The following is a 23,314-nucleotide window of genomic DNA, read 5'->3' on the forward strand; positions in this document are numbered from 1 at the left end:
TCACAAGTCTTAGAAAGGGGCTAAGAAAATGAAAAGATGAAATTGTAGCACCCACTAGAGTATCAGGCACAAAGTCTTTCCTTCAGTAGTAAGCATTTAGTTCACAGTTAAAGCTACTGCACACCAGGAAAAACTTCKGCCTTAGACCTCTATTTGACATAGCTGGATTGGGAACTAGCACAGTTCTTTCACCTAGAGCCTGTTTTTTGCTGGTTGGGGGTATTATAGCATGAATAGATCAAGTTAGTTTTATTTCAGAGAAGATAGTTTACTCTTTCATTGAGGCTTTGGAGATCCATATAGCTGAGAAGTGGTGCCTTTGTGGGCAGAACGCTACAGTGAACCTCACCATGGCATAGAGGAGCATGAAACCATCTGGTTGCAGAGCAGCGTGCTTGGATGCCTGTGGCAAACACCTGGGCAGAGGATGTGCAGAGAACCAGAGCTCAGTCTCTGTTCCTCCGCAGAGAAGCTCTGCCCTCAAGAATTAGGCTAACATGTACTTTTGTACGTGACAAAAAACCTACTGAAAAGAACCCGACAAAAAAACGTACTGAAAAGAACCCAGCAAAGAACTGTGAAGATGATGAAGAAACTGGAGCATCTCTTCTGTGAGGAAAGGCTGAGCGAGCTGGGACTGTTCAGCCTGGAGTGGGGGACAAGCAAGGATTTTATAAATGTATATATGTACATGAAGGGAGGGTGTAAAGAAAATGGAGCTTCTGGGCTCTTTTCATTTGTGTCCAGCGACAGAACCAGAGGCAAGGGCACAAACTGAAATACAGGAGGCTCTGTTTGAAATCAGGAAACATGTTTTTATTGATAACTGCCACAAGTGTCCCAGGAAATGAAGTCTCTATCYTTGGAGATATTCAAAAGCCATCTGACTGATCCTGGGCAACTGTCTGCAGATGGCTCTAACTAAATAGGGAGTTAGACCTGTAAATGTCCCTTCTGATCCTCCATCCAACCTCAGCCATGCTGGGATTCTGTGATTTTTCACATGCCTGAAGCCACAGGGATRACAGACAGCTGAGCACAGTGGTGGCTGCAATTTTCTACACTGGGTAGTCCTTGTTTATCACTTGATCWATGAAAATGTGAAATAGCTCATGCTCCTAATTCTGACCTTCTGACTTCTAGATATTTGATATTTGGCTACCTTTCATCAACAAATTTGTTGATGTTACCTTTGAAGTCCAGACAATTTCCCCCATTTTTGAGAGAACCTGTTTTACAGTAATCTAAATCAGGAGTCAGCTTCACTCTTCATATATACCATTTCTTGCAAAATTATTTAATGATACAATCTGATCTTTGTAAAAAACACCTGAAATGTTTTTTTGACTTGAAGAGCCATAAAAAAATTTGAATTTTACCCCAAAAAAATTAATATGGGAGAAAAAGTCCCATCCTAKTGAAATATGTGGTAAAATTTCCATTGGCTTCAGAAGCATACAGAGTTTTTTGCTTGCTTAAGATASAATCACATCCATGTGGCAGAACTCAAGAAGGAAATAAAAATGTGTGCATGCTTCAAAAATATCTGTTGCATTTTTTCAGAAGAGGACAACAGTTCTCAGGTTTGCCAGGGTGCAGCTGAAGAACACAACTAATGCTATCATAATTTTTCCCGCAGAGGCAAGGAAGTCCACAAGAAGCAGAATTACTTTCAATATCATATGCTTTTTAGTAAATACCTCAGTAATATTCTTTTAGTACTGTACCATTTGTTAGGCTTTATAGTATGCAGTAAATTAATAAGACCTACACACTGATTTTTATTACTTTACGTAGAAAGATCACAGCCATCTCAATGTAACTGAGCAACTGTAAATTACTGTTAACAACTACATGAGAGAGAAGGAAGTGGAAAAGTCACCTCCACATCGATGACTGTTTCCTATCTTTCCTTTGTGCCTTCTGGAAAGAAAAGCTTTCAAATAAAATAAATAAATCAAATAAGGTGGCGAATAATGTGTTGGAAACTCTGTATTACTACCAGGGCTACCAAGGACTTTGTAGCTCACCATCAAAGGAATTCCTCACAACTAGCAGGATTGTCAGCCTTTATGTTGTTAAAATACATTTTTCATGAATGCAAATGTATTTTGAAATCTTTTAAACTCCAGGGTAATAAAAACAGTCCCCCACAGAGAACAGTTTAAAAATCAAGTTACTATATCTTGTTTCCACAATAATACCCTGGYTAGCTCCACAAGAATACAAAGCTGAGTGTTGCCACTCTCATATTAGAAAAACAACTGTTGAAGGCAGTATCAGAATGCTTCCCAGACTGAGCGTTTAAAAAATGCAGAATATGGCCACTGATGACATTTCACCAAACAGAATTTAYATTTCCATGTGGATCTCACTTTGGATGACATAAAGGGAATTCCTGTAGAAGCCCTTAAGTGTGCCTGGGTACAAAATCAATGTCAATAAAAAAGGATGAGCTCCACACTGCTGGAAGACTAAGGCTTGCAAACTCACATCGATCTGGTGGAAACAGACACTTCTCAAATGTTAAAATAACAAAACTGAGTTTTACAGCATCAGTGAAAAATCACATCTGCTGAAAGGATCTGCTGTACAGGATCTGCCTACCCCAGCAGCACAGTAGGAGCAAATCTGGAAAACTACACAGTTGTTTTTGAGGAGCCAATGCCCACACTGTATGTGTTCTACATCTGGAGCTGTTCCCCAGAGCAGCTGCAGTCTGGTGTGCCATACAGAGAGCCATGAGTGAGTCAAAGAGTGCCTGAGACAGACCTGGAGAACCACCCTGCTCTTTTGCCTCAACCAAAAGAAAATCCACTCATGTAATGTGGGATCTCTGTGCAATGTGCACACAAGGATGGGAAATGGCTATGGTCAGAAAACATGCTGGAAAGCAGATTCCTGCTCTGGACWACACCACTGCTTTAGGCACAGCCCAAGAGACTGGTATTGATGCAGCAGCTTTTGAAGGAGAGGTGAGAGGACACTTGATGCTAATTGAGTCGAAAAGCCAATTGAGAGAGCGGGGCTGAGATACAAGATGTGAAAACAAGAGTGAATGTGGCGACATAAAATCCAAACTCCTTAATGACTTAAAGAGTGATTTGCAAATCACTCTTCAGATGACTGTACAGCCTCCATAGCACCTCTGTGGGCATTAAGGCTTGCAAAGCTATGGGASAGACATGGTGCACTTCACATGGAGCATGAGAGCCATGGGAGACAAGCCACACTACTTAACAAGGAAAAAGAAAGGAAAACTGGCTTGGGTGGATTCACACGCTGCCTTTAGGGATGAGAATGATGGAATTTTGTGGATGAAGACATGCACATTCAGGTGTGATGGAATAAATGAGGAGAAGGCCACAGGACRGAGTGGCTATGGGAGGGGGCAGGTGAGATACACATTTTACAGATGGTGATCTGGAGGCAGCAATAAAAGAGAACAGTCAGGAGAGGGAGAACTGAGAACCAGCAGCAAGAGCATCAAGAAAGGTCGGGTTTATACAAACTGGAGGCATATCTTTGTCTACCCTGTAGGTGACATGAAGCATGAGGAGCAGATGCAGGCATCTAAGAAGTGTCAGAAGTGGCTGAAGACAGAAGACAGTTCCAGAAAGTTCAAAAAAATGCAGGAACTGCTGGATTTGTGGGACACCTGATGTGTGAAGCCTTGTAGGTGTCTGAGCCTATTGCTGCCCCTGGTGAGACACAGGTGGCTGACAGGAGTTGAAGGGAAGGCAGCAGCAGCTGTAGATCTCAGCGGTCAGGATGTCTCACCTTGGGTCACAACTTTGTCCCTTCAGGTTCCACTCTTTGCCTGCAGCCATACTCAGTGTTCAGGACATCAGAAAAGCAAGGCCTGCAGTGATTTGCAATGAATGCTGAATAGACATGGTCTAAAGTGGCTAGAGACAAAATAATTTTCTGCTAGCTATTTATATCCTTAAACATAAGGTTTTATTATGCCTTTTGGAGAGTTACCTTTTTTACYGAGACCTTTAAAATAATTCCAAGAATTTGACACACTGGTTTCCAAGAAGAGAGCAAAGAATTTCAAAAGGTGTTTTACATGCTGTGAAATTGCAGGTTCTTTCCTTTGTTCTAAATTTACTAGTAATTAATTTCCTCTAGCAATCCCATATTTGAATCTTGGCACTATAAAACTGAGGGCTGAACACAAGCCTTCAAAGGCAGACGGTTGATGGGCTAATGCAGAGTGCCCTGTAATAATTCAGATTTTATTTTTAGAGGAAGTCTTTGGGTTATGTTCTTATCATAGCCKACATGAAAAACTAGCATCTGGCTGATGAAATAAATGATGAAAACCAAACTACAGGGAAGAATTTATAACTATATTTAGCTTGCCTGTGAAAATGACAAGTATTTTCTTATATCCAGCCCTTCAACCTATGTTTTCAGGTACAAAGACACTAAACTAAGTTTACTTTCAAAGCAAAAGGGGACACAAAATGGAAATAATGTAATCAGTGAAAAAACAGATCCATAACATTTTTCACTGTTACTAGGGCAAGGCAGAATGACACAATTTATTTTCCTGAGCCTAATGCCAGTATTCTGTTTTAAAACACACACACCTATATTATGTCCTTATTTGTAGACCTGTCACCCTAAAGTTTGTGAGATCATTAATACAGAGAGAATCTAGTCCATAATTTTTAAGACCTTCCCAGCTGTATCAGGTTTGCACTGAAACTGCTCACAGTTTGGAATACTTGGCGCTTTTCTTCCCCATTTTGATGTATTTGTCTCCCCATCAGAAAAATAGTTGCAGTTTCACTGCTTCCTTGATTCAAAGAAAAGCAAACCGCTGCCCAGGCTGAAATCAACTAAGAAGTAATGCACTTTAAAATGCAAAAGACACTGAAGGCACTGTAGCTTTTCTATRCTCTAGGGTGAATCTCACCATCTGCTGTGTTTGTGGCTGAGACTGACCTCCCTTTGTATCAGGCAAAAGTAATTGTGGGGATCAAATGAAGTCTAAACACAGAAAAATGTAAGTGACAAATCTGCAGGCTGCACACARTCTCTGCACACAAACCAACAAGCATCCAGAAGGCATTTATTTTTTATTCAAAGGTGATGAGAATTTTACAGCCTAGCAAAAATCCTTTTGAGTGAACACTTCAGCTCTGGGATCCTTCTCCCACGGAGACAAACGTCTGCTTCCCAATCCTCTCCCATGTACTCTTTATCCAGCCAAGGCTGAAAGCCACCAATGAGCAGAGAGCAGYAACTCTTCTCCAAATTTCTAGCTACAAGCTATTTTTCTAATTCCCACACTGTGCACTAAAGAGGCTCAGCAATGCTACCAAACTGCCAGTCACCTCTTGCCCATTAATATCTATGCAGAGGAACAGTGTTTTTTCCAAATCTGGACCCTGCCCCTTCTCACACAGCAATTTTCTACTGAGATTTCTAACTAAAAGGAAACCAGTAGCCTTCCTGCAAGTAAATAGCTCGTTAAGGCTGGAAGTAGGGTTTGTGTGCAAAGACTGTCCTATGCAAATCGGAGCTGATGAGCACTTAACTAATCTGTTTACAGACCAGAGCTGCTGGGCAGGCCTCAGCGATTTTCTATCAAAGCAAGGAACCATTCTTTATGGGCATCTGGTTGTCCCTGAATTGGTAGTTTAAGCATATACCCTTGCTTCAAAGAAAGATCAAAGGATTTATTACTTCTAAATGAGTGCATTATTTCCACTTACTWCTTTCTTGTTTGCAATGTGTTATTAACAGCACCATGGCAGGGTTACCTCAAGACTTGAGTTTCTCACAGATTCCTGAATGTGATTTTAAATGTTGTATGTAGCCTATAATACACAAGCTGTTACACAGATGGAGAAGGAAGTAAAATACTAGCAAASAGATTAGAGCATGCATTCGTAGAAAACTGATTAAAAAGGAAAAACAACAAAGCAAACTAGCTGTATTTTAATACAAAAAAAAAAAAAGGCCATTTTTCATTTTTACTGCAAATTTAAACAGTGAGTCTGTTTCAAAACGACAGCCACAGGTCAGTGGATAGGGCAAGTTTTGGCTCCTCTTTATATGAAAAGAAACCCACATTGCTCCTTCTCTCAGAAAAAAAGCTGAGATACCACAGTCATGAAGTAGCACAACGATCAGTTCAATGAACAAATTCCTACTACCCCATAAATGTCTGCCATCCCCATCCTTTTGGCTTACTGTTTATGGCTTCGTTTACTTATTAAGTCTGGAAGAAACAAGGGAGACACATTCATTATGTGCTTTCTGGCACTACTGGGAGCACATGGAGAGCAAGTTAAGACCTAACATCTTATTTGTAGGCACACTGAAGGCCTACAGTAAGCTCGGGCACAGAACTGGAAAAGGAATTTTTGGGAGGAAGTGTAGAAGTAGATTCCAAGCATCCAGGGCCAAGGCAGACAAAGCTGCCAAAAGTAGAGCCACAAGTGGCCCCAGGGAGAGTTYGGAGAGGCTGGTGTGATGTTTATTGCTCAGAGTGCAGAGCTGGGTGGTGCAGTGYGGGACAGGAACTGCATTCTGCAGGCTGGGACTTCAGTGGCAGTATCTACASATGTCCGCAGACTCACTGTCTCCAYCTTTATCRYRGTGCCGGAGAGAGCAGATTGTGGTTCCCTTATCTATTTTACAAGGAACCACCTTCCTCTGACAGACCCAGTAGGTCACACGGCACAAGATGCTGCTTACTTCTCTTTTATAAAACACAGATTCCATTTGCATCCACATAAACTAACAGTTATCTACCCAGGGACAAGCAGAGGAAAAAAAGTCACAGCAACAGGAAGTGGGGACAGGATCCAATGGCTTTCCAGTGACAGTAACATRTTGGCATCACATCTTGTGACCTACCAATCTCCATTTGCTTAGTGGTTTTTTGCTCCATGTCTCCTGACAAGGACCAGAAATTGGTTTTTCTTGAGCATGAATAGCAAATGCAGCTTTAACACAGTCAAATACAGCAAAAAAATCCAGCCGACATACTGCAGGCTCTTGGTGCCTTGCAATGTATAGTTTCAAATAAAGTAGAGCTTGTAGGAAAACCCTGTAAGTAAAAATGGAGAGGAACCCWAGCACATCTTAAATCCCAGTGCTTCAACTTCAATCACCAGTGAGTGAGTGACATGAGACTTTTTTGTGGACTGCAGCCTGACACAATTACACAACACTAAAAGGACTTCTAGGCATTGTACAGGCAGAGAAACAAGCAACGGGGCACAGATGCCAGAAGGATGCTGTAAAACAGGTAACAGCTACCACACCCAATGCATTAACCTACTAAATATTGGTCAGTGAAAGCTTCCAGGCTCTGCAGACATAGAATAACAAGACTGAAAAGCAAAAMTGTCCCACTGTTGCTAGCCACAAACTAGACAGTTTAGGTACTGGACTGCTGGCCCACTATTTACCCAGGAAAGCCTCTGGGATTAGGGAGCTGCAGATACACAAACCAGACAGTTTACAGCTGGCTCAGGTATGCCTGCAACCAATGGTTACAGCCCAGTTAACGCTGTTAAACCAGTCGGAAGGAGACTCAGAGCTAAGCAAGCAGCTCAGAGAATTTAAGAAGTATTCTTTAAGTTACTCCCCTGCTGCTGTTTGTGCCTTAAGTCGCCTGCATACTGCATACATAATTTTTGTCCTGCTCTCAAACTGGAGACAGAAAGCAGCAACACTTGATTTTGGCCAAATAAAGCTTATGCCTGGCCACATTTGAAGGCTACAACTTTTGTTTTACTTGCTTGGTTTCTCCTTTGAATTTCAACAAGACAAAAATATAACTAATTTATTTTCTAGAAATGCTGTAAGRACTGAACTGTATTGTAACAATATTTGCATTTCTTTCCAGAGTGCATGTAAACATSTTTTTATCAGTTGGATTTCAGTCAGTTTTGGCCAGTGCTCCAAGTCTTTTGAAATCAATGAACTTCATAAAAAATATGTTAGCACATTTATTATACCCATTTACTCAAAAAACCAAACTCTGTCATCACCAGTGGAGGCTGAATAAAACTAGATGAAGAAACAGCCTGAATTATTTCTTACTTCAGATGAAAACCCAGACCTCATCTTAGGGTCAAGGTCAAAAGGAAGAGCTGGGTRTAAATGCAGAAAGAGACAGACGGCTTTTAATTATACAGTAGTTGTTASGAGACATTTAGTACTTTAGAAAGGTTTATCCACCTGTTCCAATTTATCCCAAGTGCTYACAATCCATGATGAATGCCAAAACAAAAAAAAAAAATCACTGCCGTAAGGATGCCTAATTCCATGTCATACACCTATTTCTGAACATACCAGCCATAAAAAATACTCATTTTCTGTCGACCAAGAAAACTTTGTAACCATTGCTATTATTCTTATTGGAAAAAATGTAATGTGTAACTGTGCCAGCAGACTGGACAGTTTGTGATAAAGTATATATAGAAAGTAACAAATCTTAAAAATACCAGCAGCCTTTAAAGACCACACAACCATTATGGTGTTGCACAGAATGACAGACATTCTTGCTACTGAAAGCTTGAGCTTTTCAAAAGCACTGCTTATTCTAACTTGTAGATGTTGAACTAAACTTCTCCCACTCCTGAAGTGTAATTTTTCACTTTTGCAAGGTTCGAAGTGAAGAGTTCTAAGAGCTTGATACTGAAGTCAATGACGTTTACAAGTCTCCCAAACTTATGGAGTATTTTACTAATCCCAAAGTCTTGCACTAGAATAGTGCAGGGAACTCTTAACTTCACGTTACATCATTGCACCAAGGAAACACAACAGAAGTTTCCTAACTGCTTCAAAGTTTCCACAGCTTATTAGCCAGTCTTACAAAGACAGACAATATTCTCCACTTGTCTTGAGGAAAGGTGATTTTCCTCCATACGAAGGAGAAGATTATGATATCATAAAAACAAAAGCAACAGGTATCACTACAGATCAAATTAGTACCCTCAGACTTGTGCCTGGATAGATGTGATCTTACAAATCAAGCTGGCWGACTAAAAGCATAGAAAGACGTTTACTGCATAAACACACTAATCCTTGTATGATGGCAGCCCTTTTCTGCTTGCTTCAGGGGTGGCCCCAGTCTTCCAGTTTCACAAGCCATTTGATAAAATCTCCTTGCGGCAAAGAGCTGTAAGATTTAAACAGATGAAAAGACAGGTAGCTTGTGCTCATRGAGGCAGGGACAGCAGCTCTTTTGTACTCCTTTAGTATCTCTTTTATCCACTGTGGGACAAGGCTGGGATGGAGACCGGCAATACAAACTTCAGCGGCTTGTGCTGGCTCCTCCCCCTCACAGCCACCACCCCAACTTCTCATAATCCTAATGCCAGTAACATGGAACAATCTCAGCCAGAGAGATGCGCTTGAGCTCCTCCACAGACACAACTTGGCCACATCTGCACTGTAATCACATGGACATTCAACACACACTGTGAAATTTTGGCAGCATTGTACTTAATGGCCCAATTCTTATTGATTAAAGAGCCAGACTATCACCTATAGTACTTTTACCTCCTCCTGAGGCTTTTAAGAGCCACAAATAAGGTTAAAGCAATATAGTACTCAGTGGTTTTAATAGAAGGCCTCCTCTGTTAAATAACCACCAAAAATAGTTGCTTAAGATGGGCTATACTGAATCGTAAATGAGAGAAGGTTGCTGAGGACTTTAAAAAAAATATTTTTCTTTTGTTTGTTTGTTTGTTGTTCTTTATTTCAGCCACAATCCTTCTCAAAGAAGGAGACCATAGAACATTTTTTTGGYTTGCCAAAATGGCGCTCTGGCAGCCTTTCCTCCAGCTTGAGCACCCTGTGCTTTGGAATGAGAATTAAAAATTTATGAGAGATTGTGAGGGAGGAGAAATGAACCTCAGGAAGCCTGAGCTACAAGCCTTTGAGAGGAACATACAGATAACAATGAGGTTTCCACATATTTAATAGAAGCTTTATGATTTCAGAGGCTAAAAGCTTMAAAAACTGTGTCTCACTGAGCATATTCTCTTCCCTCACGATTCCCATCAATTATATGGGCATATAATGTCTTCAGAAAACAAATGATCGTGCTTCCTGCAAGSCCAGACCTACAGGTAAAGCCAGGGTTACCAGCAAACACCTTCATAGCAAACGCTGCTGCTCACTGGGGTGGACGTAGAAGGAAGCGTCTCTCAGCAKTCCCGTGATGCCAGACAGACCACCAAGCCAAATACAGAGTACACAAACCTAATCAAAACACTCCTACAGTTCCTTACCTGACCCATTATAAAACCTCCAAATGAAACAGGATCCCATTGGCAAAAGGGATCCCATCTTTCACTACTTGACCCCGAATTCGTTACAAGACTAGATCCACCCTTTGTCTTATGTGAGGCAGGAGTCCCATTGAAAACAAATGTTGTAGCACATGATCTTATTACCAAAGATCAAACCACACATCTGCAGCTATGGTGCCATGTTGCACCTGAGCGGCTGATTTTGCCACAGGTAGTTTTGTGTCTAATTTCTGAATGAATGCAATCCTGTAGAAACAATACTGTTACCAAAAGAGAGACAAACAATTTTTMAAAGTACAATCACTCTCAGTAGTCCCATACTCATATATAACAATAATGAATCCCAAATCCCAGAATCACCTGGAATGCCAAACAGTTTTCAAAGAAAGCTGCAAGGAGAAGAGATCAACTCTTTAGTATTGTTTAATAACTTTTGCAYGATGCTACGAATTTGTTAGACTATAGTGTCCAAGTTTCCGATTATTCACAGAATTGAGCTAATTCAAGCACACAATTTTGATAACCTAATGTGCATATATAAAAGGATCCATCACGCAACCAAAATAGGAATGGAGATGCATAATTGATCATTAAGCCTAGAGYTTGAATGTGAGTAGTTCTACAGCATGAGTATTTATAAAGCCAAWTGTGTACCTGTACTTTGGCAAGACCAGTGAGATGTGAATGGTTAATACATATGCAAATATATTACCATCTGTATTTCATAGCAAGAGCTTGGGTTTGCAAGACAATCTGATAACCTATAGAAAACCCAGCAAATTAAAAAATAAGACCACTYAGTACAAGTTTTGGTTAATACTGTATGTACAAGCTGCACCAAAAAAACCMGCAAATAATCATACAGCAAGTATTTACCAGTAGAGATTTTATTTCTTTTCAAAATAATGGGGTTTATTTAGATTCAAAATACTTTATTAATTACCTAAAACAAATGTACACTTTGTTRGAACTTCTGGTAAGTGCTGATCTTGAGTTCTGAAAATGTGTGACAGAATACAAGAAAATATAAAATTGGGTTAGCAAAATACAATAACGGAGCTTTACAAGAGGAACACACATTCTGTATTATTTTGACTAAGTCTATCAGGTAAACATGCTGTAACAGCTTTCCACTTAGAATGCGTGCCTATAAATTTAATCTGCAACCTGAATCCCCATCTTCTGATCAACTAGGTCAAAAAAAAAAAAAATAAGGTCCATCTCAAGATGTGTTTCTTCATTGAACATATATTCCCTTTTTTCCATAAGGTATTCATTGTAAATTTTAATAGATCACTATATATGATAAAATTGCAATAAAACATTCTCTTATTATTCATGATTCAACTAAATTTGTAGCCATATCATACATATTTTTATGCAAACAGTTAAGTATTTAATAAAAAAATATTTATTGCATCTAGTGAAAAAAACTTTGATGGTTCTTACAAAAAAAAAMCAAAAGACTTGCTGCTGGCTACTTGCTAAACAATCCCTTCCCTGCGGCTTGCTTTTTCAAGAACTACAAAGAAACTCTGGAGGTCATTGTGATCTAGACAACCAAAGMTGATTTGTCTGTATGGGAGCAGGATGCACAGTACTTGATTAAACCCACAAACTTCTCAAACGAGCTATAAGGATAAAAAAAAGTGGTTTGTTATTGTGTCCATTTCCAAAGGACAGCTCACAAGCTTTCCTCCTCACGTAAAAACTGGAACACAGCTGAGAAGTCTTTCAGGGCATAGCCTTTGGCACACATCATCCTGTAGATCTGATGTGCCTGGGAGCCCAAAGGAACTGGTGTCTTCGTGTTGGTGGCAGAGATCTGKGCCAAGCCAAGATCCTGTGGGGGAAGAGAAGAGGGATGAAGAATGGAAGGAAAGCAAAAGAGAAAAAGTCAGGGGAGAAACAAGGAYATAAACAACCATGTGCATATTATAGGTTATGTGGCTTCCACTGTAACAAGAACTCTATTGTCAACATGCACAATACTCCAGCCTTAAAACTTCAGACCTGGAAGAAGTAGGTTTTGGTAGCTTTTATTTTTTAGAACAGTAATTCAATGTTATTCAACAAAAAAACCTCAAACTTTGCCAGGCAGACAACACCTTAAGAACAGGAGGGATTTTAAGATTCTAGAGCACTATATAACCTAGTAGCAAGACTCAGACTCTTTTTCCCCATTGATTATGTTATCTCCAATAAGAAAATCCCCCTGGCTATTCACTGAAGCATTTCACAGAGGTTCTAAGAGCATAATTTAGTTCTTTGGGCAAGAGGACTTCATAAACGCTTTAAAAATCAAGCAGAAGGAATTTCAAGAACAAGAAAATTGAAGCCTCTCAGGAAACACATATTTACTATAATGTAACCAGTAGGAAAGGCATAGGCCACTTCATGAATATAACTGGTTTGCTGCCTAATTGGAAGGATGTATTAGAGAATTCCTTAGGGAGCAGTCCYGGGTCTGCTACAACTCATATTTCTTTAGTGACTTTTTCTTTAATGACTTTTGAAAATAAAGGCATATAGAGAATAGTTCCACTGTGTTTTTAAATACTATATTTGGGTCAAAAAATGGGAGGGGAAGTTCAAAGAGGATGAATTTGAAACATGTTCTCCAAGAGTCCTTGGTCAACTACATTTATAATCCAAAATAAATCGGACAGAATCCAAAGTACCAGGTACTGTGACTAACCATAGTTATCCAGAAATAGTCAGCTGCCAGCTAGGCTGGAGGACGTCTTGAAATCTAAGCTGAATCAGACATAAAACAACTCAAAGAGTGAAGCGCTAATAAAGGCCTGGATATACAGAAAAAGATCTCTTGACTAAGTAGGAAAGTAATGCCTGAACTCAAGGTTACCTTTCAAGTCTTGTTCATGAAAATAGTGTTTGAGGTCCATATTTCAAGGAAGTTGCCGAAGGGTAATTCTCAAGTGTTAGTGGGAAATGCCTAGATTTMCTGYCCAYCCRGAACTATGGTGGTTTATAGAAYTGTSTGATTGATTTAYTCCTATTTTTCAGTGGTTTGGGMTGGAAGGGAWCTTAAAGATCACCTAGYTCCAAGCCCCCTGACCATGGGCAGGGACATYTTCTACTTGACCAGGTKGCTCAAAGYCCCATCCAACCTGGCCTTGAAYACTTCCAGCTATGGAGCATCCACAATTTCTGTGGGCAACCTGTTTCAGCGCCTCATCATCCTCACAGTAAAGAATTTCTKTCTAATATCTCATYTAARTCTACCCWTTTTCAGTTTGAAGYCATTRCCCCTTATCYTGTCACTAYATGTCCTTGCCAGGAGTCTGTCTCCAGGTCTCTTGCAGGTTTCCTGTRAGTCTTGGAAGGTGCTGTAAGGTCTTCCCAGTGCCTCCTCCAGGATGAACAACCCCAATCTCTCAGCCTATCTTCATAGGCAAGATGACCAAGCCCTCTGACAATCTTCATCACCTTCTTCTTCACTAAATCCAGCAGGTCCATGGCCTCCATATGGTCCATGGCCTTCATATGCTGGGGACTCCAGAACAGGACACAGCACTCCACATGGGGTCTCATGAGAGCAGAGCAGAGGGGGAGAATCACCTTCCTTGACTTGCACGTCAAGGATGAATCCTAGGATGTGGCTGGATTTCTGGGCTACATGTGCACATTGCCAGGTCACACTGAACTTCTGGTCCACCCACACCCCCAAGTCTTTCTCCCCAGGGCCGCTCTCAATCTTTGCCCAGTCCATATTTCTGCTTGGGATTGCTCCAACCCAAGTGTAGCACCTTGCACTTGGCCTTGCTGAACTTCATGAGGTTTGCAAGGGGCCACCTCTCACAGACGTTGAAGTCATTGAGTACCTCAGCCTTCTCCAAATCCTGGGCAAACAGGTCCTATCCCTATATAAGGTCCTGTACCTATTGAAGCTTTTCTTGTTGCCCTTCAAGTATCTGGCCAGGTTTAACTCTATCAGAGCTTTAGCATTCCTAACCTGATTCCTGGCTGCTTGGACAATCTGCCTGGACAATTCCTTCCAGCCTACCTCTCCTTGTTTCCAGCCTCTGTAGGCTTCCTTTTTGTGACTGAATTTGTCCAGAAACTCCTTGTTCATYAGCACAGGCCTCCTGATGGTTTTGCCTGATTTCCTCCTTGCTGGGATGCATCGCTCCTGAGCTTGGAGAAGGTKGTCCTTGAATGATAACCTGCTCTGTTGTGCTCCTCTTCCCTCCAGGGCCATATCATGGTACTGTAACAAGCAGATCCTTGAAGAGGCTGAAGGTGGCTCTCCTGAAGCCCAGGGCTGTGAGCTTGCTGTGCACCCTCCTTGCTGYCCCAAGGATCTCAAACTAYACTGCTTCATTGTCACTGCAGCCAAGGCTGCTYTTGAGATTCACATTCMCCACCAGCCCCTCCTTGCTGATGCCCCTACGWAAAACCCCTCCTTGTTGGCTCCTCTATCATTTGGAGAAGGACATTCTCACCAACACATTCTAAGAACTTCCTAGATTGCTTGTGCCCTGCTGTGTTGCCTCTCCAGCAGATCTCAGTGTGGCTGAAGTCCTCCATGGGGGTCAGGGCTTGTGGATATCTAATGGCTCCTATTTGTCTATACTGGTCTCATCTGCTCATCTTCCTGGTCAGATGGCCTGTAGCAGATCCCCAATATAATGACACCTCTCTCTGCCCTCCCTTTAATCCTGACCCATAAGCTCTCAGTCAGCTCCTCATCCATCCCCAGGCAACACATCCCTTATCCATGCACTCCAGCTGGTCACTGACATGGAGCCTGTATCCTTCCACTCCAACACCCACCCAGTCAGAGAAGTCATCCCACCCTGTCTCTGTGACGCCAGTAAGATCACAGTCCTGCAGGCATGCACACACAGCATTTGCATAGRGTCATTTAAACTGGGCCCTGATGAAGCCGACTTTGGGGCTGGAATGGCTGTAATTCCTTTGTGTTGCTCTTCARTGCTCTGGCATCAAACTGGATGGAGTGGGATGAATGCAGGTTCCTCCTCTCCCAGTAACTTTAGCTTAAAGCCCTATTCACAACAACTCTGCAAACCTGCAAACRAAGACACTCTTCCCCTACTCTGACAGATGGTTCCCATCTTTGATACAGAAGAACTGAGAGAGAGAGTACTGCTGAGAGCACCTTTGACTTCTCAGGGATGACTTACAAGACAGGTCTTTACTTTCTGTGTGTCTGGATTTGAATTAGCACAAGGAAATTCAAGATCTTACTCTACTCTCTAAATGTCACTTCGATCTGTAAATCGGCTCTATAAAGGTCATTCTGATACAAATCAGAATTATAGTTACTTTTCCTATTACCCTCGAATGACTTCAAGATCTAGGAAAATGGGAAAAACATACMCATCAGATGTCACAGGATCCAAAACAGTTTTCACCTGCATCAGGGCAGATAATTTCTTCTTGTCTAGCAACTCTGTTGAAAGACTGATGAGCTGACAAATCTAGGAACACTTACTYTAACCTTGCACACAGTAAGATATTCCATGACATATAAAAACCCTCTTAGTGAAATCTGTACCTGTATTATTCATTTTATTCAAGATAGCTTAACTCATGTAATGGAATATTAGAATGGCAAAATCATCTAACTCCARCTAATGGAAGTGCTTGGTATGGGTAGTGGTGACTGATCTATTTCTCTCTGAAGGGACATTCACAGAAACAAATCCCTGAAAATCCTGAATGAACTGCTAGCACAAATACAATTTCATAAATGTCCTGGTTTTGGCCAAGGACAGGGTTAATTTTTTGCAGTAGCTGTGATAGGGTGAAGCCTTGCACCATGTGGGCATGGCCAAAATCTCAGTGTTTGATACCCACCTATGGCATTGCTGGGGTGGGGAAAGGGACTTGATTCCTGGGTGAAAGGCTGCTCCATTCTGGTCATGGAAAAGGGTGGTAGGAAAGTGTGGCAAAGTGTCCACCACTGTTTTTCATTGTCCTGGGCTTGGTGAGCATTTTTCGTGCAAATGACTCTCTCTTTGCACACTTTTGTTATTAATATTGTTGCTCTTACTGGTCATGTTGTTATCTCATGGCTGCTTCCAGTAAATKGTTCTTATTTCAACCTGTGATCTCTGCCTCTTGTGGCTCTGACACAAGGGGGAGGGGAGTAACTTGAGGGTGGGTTTTTTTTGGGTTTGTTTTTTTTTGTTTTGTTTTATTTTGTTTTTTCTTTTTTTTGTGGGAGTACTAAATTGGGGAATAGCATTCCGAAACCAAGGCAACAAAGTAGCTCTGCTCACTTCAATAATGAAACTCGGGCCCCAAGATGATGGAAACATTCAATGGCATTTCAATCGTTAAATGGACAAGGACGTTTAACTGAAGTGCAGGAACATTGTTTTGCTTTTTTAAAACTCCATTCTATAAATTAGAGCTTTGAAGGAAAAAGACCTCAGAAAATGCAAGTAAAGCTCATCCTGAACTTCAGATTGTGAAGAATTTTTTACATTTTCACTTGAGGTTGGAGATTCCTCAAGTGTAAGAGTACAAAACAGCTCTGAAATAAATTTCCCTCTATTGACGTATCTTGAAAAGTAAAAATAAGCCACAGTTTATGGCTTCTCTCATACTCTTTGGAACTGACAGCATCTTCCAGATCCATCAGTGCAGTGAATATTCTAACACTTTTCCTCAGCTTGGAATAGGGAAATAGATTCTCTTTCACAATTTGCTTCCACTTCGGAATTATCGGGTTGCTTACATTTATTCTGCAGTTGATGTAAATGAAACTGCCATTTGGAATAAAGCTCAAAGGCTGTCTTGACATGACTCGAGAGGTGCACCATATAAATCTAGCTCTTCTCAGGATCCGTGGTTGACATTTAATTAGCAACTGTGTTGTCAATGAAATACAGAACTTCTGGCCTGCCAATGCCTTGGACACAAAGATGGCATGGGCAACTAAACTATTTTTTAAAACGCAAAATCTTAAGAGCAGGTTTCACATTAAGTTAACTAAATTCTGTGTTTTGGTATCAAATTTCAAAATCAAAGAGCTTTCCAGAGGTGTCTGGCAAATTTTTCTGACTCAAACACTTAAAATAAGGAACCTCTAGCTTTGAGAGATCCATTGCTGACAAAGTATTTTTAAGAAAGCCTCTGACTTCCACCATTTCTGATATGTGAGCAGGAACTTGAAGTTTAGTAATTGTGTTTAGTGACAGTTACTGAGGCACTCCTAGGAATTTTCACTGTGGAATATTTTCTCCCCAGCCTCAGGGTTTTATTTTCCTCTTCCTCCTTTGAATACATCCTTTTTTATTTAAATGGCAAAATCATGCTCTGCATTTCCCTTAAAAACGTCCCCATCTCAATTCACACTGCATAGCATGTCACACACCAGGATGAAATGGATAGTAGCAAAAGTCTTCCCACAAACTAAAAATCAGCATCTTAGAAGGGGTCACCACTGCAACAAAGAATAGCTTGAACATGATCAGCTGTTTTGGCTACTTATTCAAGAAATCTTCCATATGTATACAATTATATGGCGTAGTCCAAGAGGCGTGAGAGGAATTCAATGTCTTTCCTTCTTACTGATGATTCTAGCCTAAAGAAGGCACTCTTGAGGACTGTCAGGAGAGGCAAGTCAGAAGAGGTGAMCAGCAATTACAAATCTCTCTGAGGAACTCCCTCTTGGTTACTTCTCATTGATGCTTTATAACCAAAAGCAGGCAGTTTCAACAGGCAAGAGCCAGGCTGCTAYTCCTTCAGTTAAAGAAAGATCTTGCAGGGCAGCTTCCAGGGGAGATGAAAGTCTCTCTTAGAAGCAGACCAAAGGAAAAAATCCAACCCTTTAGAAAGAAACATAAAAGGGAGGCAACAAAATGTGTGCCCCTATCACATTCATACTGTGGGGTTATTCTGGAAAAGATTAAGAGCTGTCAATCATGAGAACAGAGATTGCAGTGTGAAACATCTCTGTTTCAGAATTGATTCTGAAAACAGCACATAAGATGGACACAAGCTTTGAGGCAGGGCCAAGATCAGGTTACTCATCTCAAATCAATAGCCCTGGCAAACTCCAAGCAATAACCTAACACTTTTTATAAATATGTAATTTAAACAATACTTCATTGTCCCCAATGTTCAATGACATGAACACAATGTAAAATATGCTACTTTTCATATTTTAACACATCCCTCAAATAAATTAAAGTTCCTGGTCATTGGTCCATAAAAATAAAATGTGTCAGGTCAGCTGTTGAGGGATTGAGAGTCATGCTGCATTAGCAATGTCTTTTGGTGCTACCACATGCCAAACACTCTGGACCCACTCTGAAGAGAATTTGGCTAATTTCATTGAGTGTGCAAATGCACCAATTGTCCTAAATCAACTGCAACATGACAAGAACAGCATTAGCAAGCAGGTATTATATACAGGAGCTCCAGCACTGTAATGGTARTATCTAATTTTGTTCACCAGCTTTGAGAATGCTGTTTTAGTTTTAAGTGCTACATTTCCAGTGTACATGGAAGAGCTGAAAATTGACAGAATGCCTAACCAGTTAGTAGCACTCAATAAACTGCTATGCATAAAACCTATCCTGTATAAATTCAAATGCCTCCCTCAGGACAGTATCTCCATGAAATGGATATTCAGTGTGAAATTATTTCCTGCACTTAGATGAGACATCTCGTCCAGAGCTGGTTTCATAATTTACCTTAGGCAATCACTGTGCTCAGTGTGGAAGTAGTTCAGGAGTCAGAGTTCTCTAACWCCTTTCTCCAGCTGTGTGTCCTATCAGTGGGATGCAGAGCCCTGACCTCCTTGCCTACTTTCCTTTGGCCTCTAAGAGCTTTGCTTTCCTGACCACAGAGTGACTCAGGACAGAGCTTTTCSTGGAAAAGCCAAGAGCATGGCAGTAAGTGCATTCTCCTGGGATAGGATAACAGTAGATTTTCAACTTCTTMATGCTGAGAAGGACCTAAACCCCAGATCTCCCACTTTGTGGACAAGCAATTTAGATTACTATGTAATTACTCATGAGAAGCCCTTCTGTCACCAGCTAAGACAATTGAGGAGAGCTCACAGAATGGTGCAGATACCTGCAGATCAGCTTGTGGTGGTGTGGGTTGAATTCTGTTTGCTTTCTGCATTCCAAATGGCTTTAGGCAGAAGGACAAGCACACAAGCAATTGGCTTAGCAAGGAAGAGGCTGTTAGAGAGCATGTCCAGTAGCACAGTTAAAGGAATCTGGAAGAGAGTGAGCCCAAAATCTGAGCTGCTTATGCCACAATCAGCACCTAATTAAGTCACCTGGATTTCCCTGAATTCTCTCTTGAAACTTAGGCTCTGAAATTCAAGAGCCACCTAAATGGCTTGCTGAACTCTCACTATACACACAAGTCCATTGGGACTCCTTTATTAAGGCAGAACTCAAAAAGGCCATGCATATAATCTCAGTGAGTGGCTCAGCAGTAACAGTGGCTAGAAAGAAGCTGGAGCTAAGGAAAAGTGCCCTAAACAATTCATTAATTCAGAGCTATAGGAAGAGCTGGATTCCCCTCTATTCATGCCTACATATTRTCCTGTAATCACAAATTTTCACTGAGAAGACCATTAGCTAGAAGCCCAGAGAAAAGCAACTGCAAATGCTTGACATGCAAGTGTTCTGTACCTTAGCCATGAGTGTTGTTCCAAAGCCACCCTGATAATTGTTAGATGASGGTACTCCTTCCATCACTCCAGGAACAGGGTTGTACGTATCGCTTGACCAACAGCGACCTGAGCTCATATTTAGGATTTTGGCCAGCAGCTTTGGGTCAAGGCCTAATCTGTCAAAGGTCAGAGAAGAGAAGTGTTAATGTCAAAATGCACAAGACATGGGTGACTTGTTTTATATCTTAGGGCCCTACCATCATTCCTCTCCCTTTATTATAAGTCATGAAAAATGACAGAGTATTGATATTGGGGGAAGGGATGCTGTATTTTAAATTAAAGAGCATCAATCCACCATTTAAGCAGCAGGTTTTCAGAGCTGTTTTCCTTTTGCACTAAGCAAATCCTCTTCACCCAGCAGTTTYGAAAGTGCAAGCAAAACAAAGGTCCTGAGAACAATAGTTTGTATTTCAATTACTAAAATTCTCTGTTCTGCTGCCTACTAGGTCACATATTTGCTCTTCATATCAAAATCATATTCTCTGAACAAAGCAAAAAATTTACAAGCAAATGTGGCAATGTGAAAGTTGTGTGATCCATTTATATGTGAACACTATTGCATTTCTGAAGTAAACAAGATAACACAATTGATTCTGTTCTAATAATGTGAACAAATATGCTGCACTTCTCAAAAATACTAGTSGAATACATCTGTACACTCTTGTCTTTGCTATTATTAAATCTTCATTATATGCTACTGCTTATGAGGCAAGTCTGCATTTCACTGTGACATATGTTATCTATTCACAAACATATATTATAGTTCTGGGTCAGCTGCTGATAAGGTTACTGATCCCGATAAAACAGAGCTTGTCCAAGTAGAAACGTCATTTGTTCCACCATGGAGACGATGGCACAAGCAGCTGCTCAGTGCAGACCCTGAAAATTCTTCAATATTTTAAGAAATTAACCCTCTTATGAATTCACATTTATGGTGACAATAAGTTGTGAGTCTAATTTTACATCAATTGCATAAATACTAAGGACAATCAGCAGTTTATGTGGCACTGTACAAATGTTCAGCTATGCTCAGGACAAAAGAGAAAGCAAGGGAACTGTCTTCAGTAACAATTCAAGATGAGAGAAGGACATTTTAAAATGGATATATCACAATCTTCTACAAAGTTCTTTTAAAATATAATTCAATGCTCTTTATGTTAGTTCTCACCCCGTAGACTTTTGCAGTTCTCCATAGCCTAACACTGCTTCCAAGCACCACAGCACAAAAGGYTTTAATTTGTAGATGAGAAAAACTYGTTAYCAATGGAACAGTTGATAAAATGCATGTCTATTTATTCCACTAGACATTTTGGATTTGAAAAACTACATTTACGACAGGAGGCCCTATAGCATGGCTCCTACTCCTATAGTAGAACTGTGTGCTGCAAGTCTGCCTTCCTAATGCAAAGCAAGATCATTTTCTGTATCTCAGATACCTTTTYAGCATTACTGCTGTGCACTCTTATTTATGATTTACTGCAGCAGCCCCTGGAATTGAATGGAAAGTCTCTGCTGCTCTGAATGGGATCAGACTTTATTCTCCTCCCTGTTTTTATTCCAACCCTCTGATTCAACTGAATGCTTATAATGACCACTTATTAAAAATAAAACCAATATTTTTCAGCACCAGTAGCTGAAAAATGTTTTCACASTATTTGAATTGTACTTTCATCATGCATAGTGCATCAAAGTCTTAATCATCAAAGTTTTCATCAAGAGCCACTCCAAATAATGGCTTTAATTATTGGAATAAAAAAAAATCTGTAATTGGAGCATTCAAAGCCTGAGCCTTCAAATACACAGAGGTTGGGGGTTTTGTGCCAAAAAAAATCTCTTGGCTTCTCTGTTTCCCTATCATTGCTACATCCAGATSAGTATTTTTAACAATGTAGTGCCTGCCTGCCTGTGGCATATCCAGCTGCATCGAGAGGCCTGCAATTACAGCTGTGAGAATACTGCAAGACAGAGAGCTTATTATTTCAAAACACATATAACCCTCCCAAAGAATGCTCTTCTTACAGTGTTCCAACTACTTCTCTGTGAAAGTATACTTTAAAAGATATGCATTATTATACAGATATGTAAAATACTGTCTTGCACTAGATCTGACATATTTTTCCTCCTGGAAAAGAAAAAGGAAGATAGTGTCAGTTTGTATCCTTGCTTCTTCAAAATTCATTGCTCTTAAACACCATGCAGCTTCTCTTCAGGAGACCTGAACCTATTTTTTTTTTCTCCTTTGCAGCAAGTGTATCATTAATAAGAGCAAGTTAGAAGTGCTTTGCATTTCATCTTTCTGCAGATTCATCCACTGGTGCATATATAACTGACAGTTAAAATTAGACATATATTAAAATCAGTTACTGAAGAAGTCCTCTGTCTTCCACTGTGCCCAAAGCTTGTAATGGTCTGAAACCAGCCAGAATATACAGTAATTGTCATTCAGCAAGAGTCTATCCTAGAAAGTCATGCTTCAGTGGAGAAGACTGAGTTTCCATTTGAAATCAACAAATTAATCCAAGACAGGTATCTGAAAGGGCAAGTTTAATAGGAAGCAGCTACTGGGCTCTCAACCATGATAAAATGTTATTGCTGTTTCCCTGTAAATTGGCTGGGAACATACGATACTCTCTGCATAAGAGCTCCATTGCTGTTCAAGAGATATACTGCTCAAGCTATCAAAATGATGACAGTCTGCCAGTCCCCATAACAACTTGCCATTGGACGTGGCAAGAGCTTGTGCATATGCGTGTGAATTTACAATTACCAAAATGTTCTTCTCCCTTATAAGCAGAAAAGAAGCCCATGTATTAACTGCACTTTTAATAGAACAAAAACAATTGCTTCTCTCAAATCAATGCTTCTTCAATAACATTCYTAATGAAGTGAACAGCATAAACTAAGCAATAGATGCACATATTAAAAAAAAAAAAAAGGTTAATACAGGATCCCTTCATGCCACTGCTCAAAATTCAAGTTTTGCTGAGCTCTGATAAAGCCTCAGACTGAATTTTTCATATACTCCTCCAAAAGTTCAGTCTGCAAAGATAGAAAAACTGAAATAGTGTCTCACAAGACAGACACATCCTGGTCTCATTTTAAGGTGTAACAACTGAAGTAGCTGAACTCTTCAGAGTTTCCCATCTCAAGGTGCTTTGGATAAACACTACATAAAGGTGCAAATAGTCAAACAGAACCTTACAACCTTTCCACCACAGTTTCATTGGGGTTTTGAACAATGTGCTTTCCAGTGTCATTACTAACTTTCACGAGACTTAGCTATAGTCCCATGCCCTGGACAGCAGAACCACAGTTCTTGGAAGAGCTCATT

The 23,314-nt window shown here is 40.4% G+C and overlaps 1 protein-coding gene across 1 annotated transcript in view; it reads right to left on the reverse strand.

The window, feature by feature from the left end:
* Positions 1-11,733: 11,733 nt before the first annotated feature.
* HIBADH (3-hydroxyisobutyrate dehydrogenase) overlaps positions 11,734-23,314 on the reverse strand; it is an 85,075-nt gene continuing 73,494 nt past the window's right edge. Inside the window, exons 7-8 of the mRNA XM_057365509.1 lie at positions 19,943-20,099; positions 11,734-12,135 (exon numbers count right to left, since the gene is read on the reverse strand). Coding sequence (XP_057221492.1) covers positions 11,977-12,135; positions 19,943-20,099 — 316 coding nt within the window. The 3' untranslated portion in view covers positions 11,734-11,976. The remainder of the gene's footprint in view (positions 12,136-19,942; positions 20,100-23,314) is intronic.

The sequence above is a fragment of the Malurus melanocephalus genome, unplaced genomic scaffold, assembly GCF_030028575.1.
Source record: "Malurus melanocephalus ecotype Western Australia unplaced genomic scaffold, MMel_1.1 scaffold_53, whole genome shotgun sequence".
Lineage (NCBI taxonomy): Eukaryota > Metazoa > Chordata > Aves > Passeriformes > Maluridae > Malurus > Malurus melanocephalus.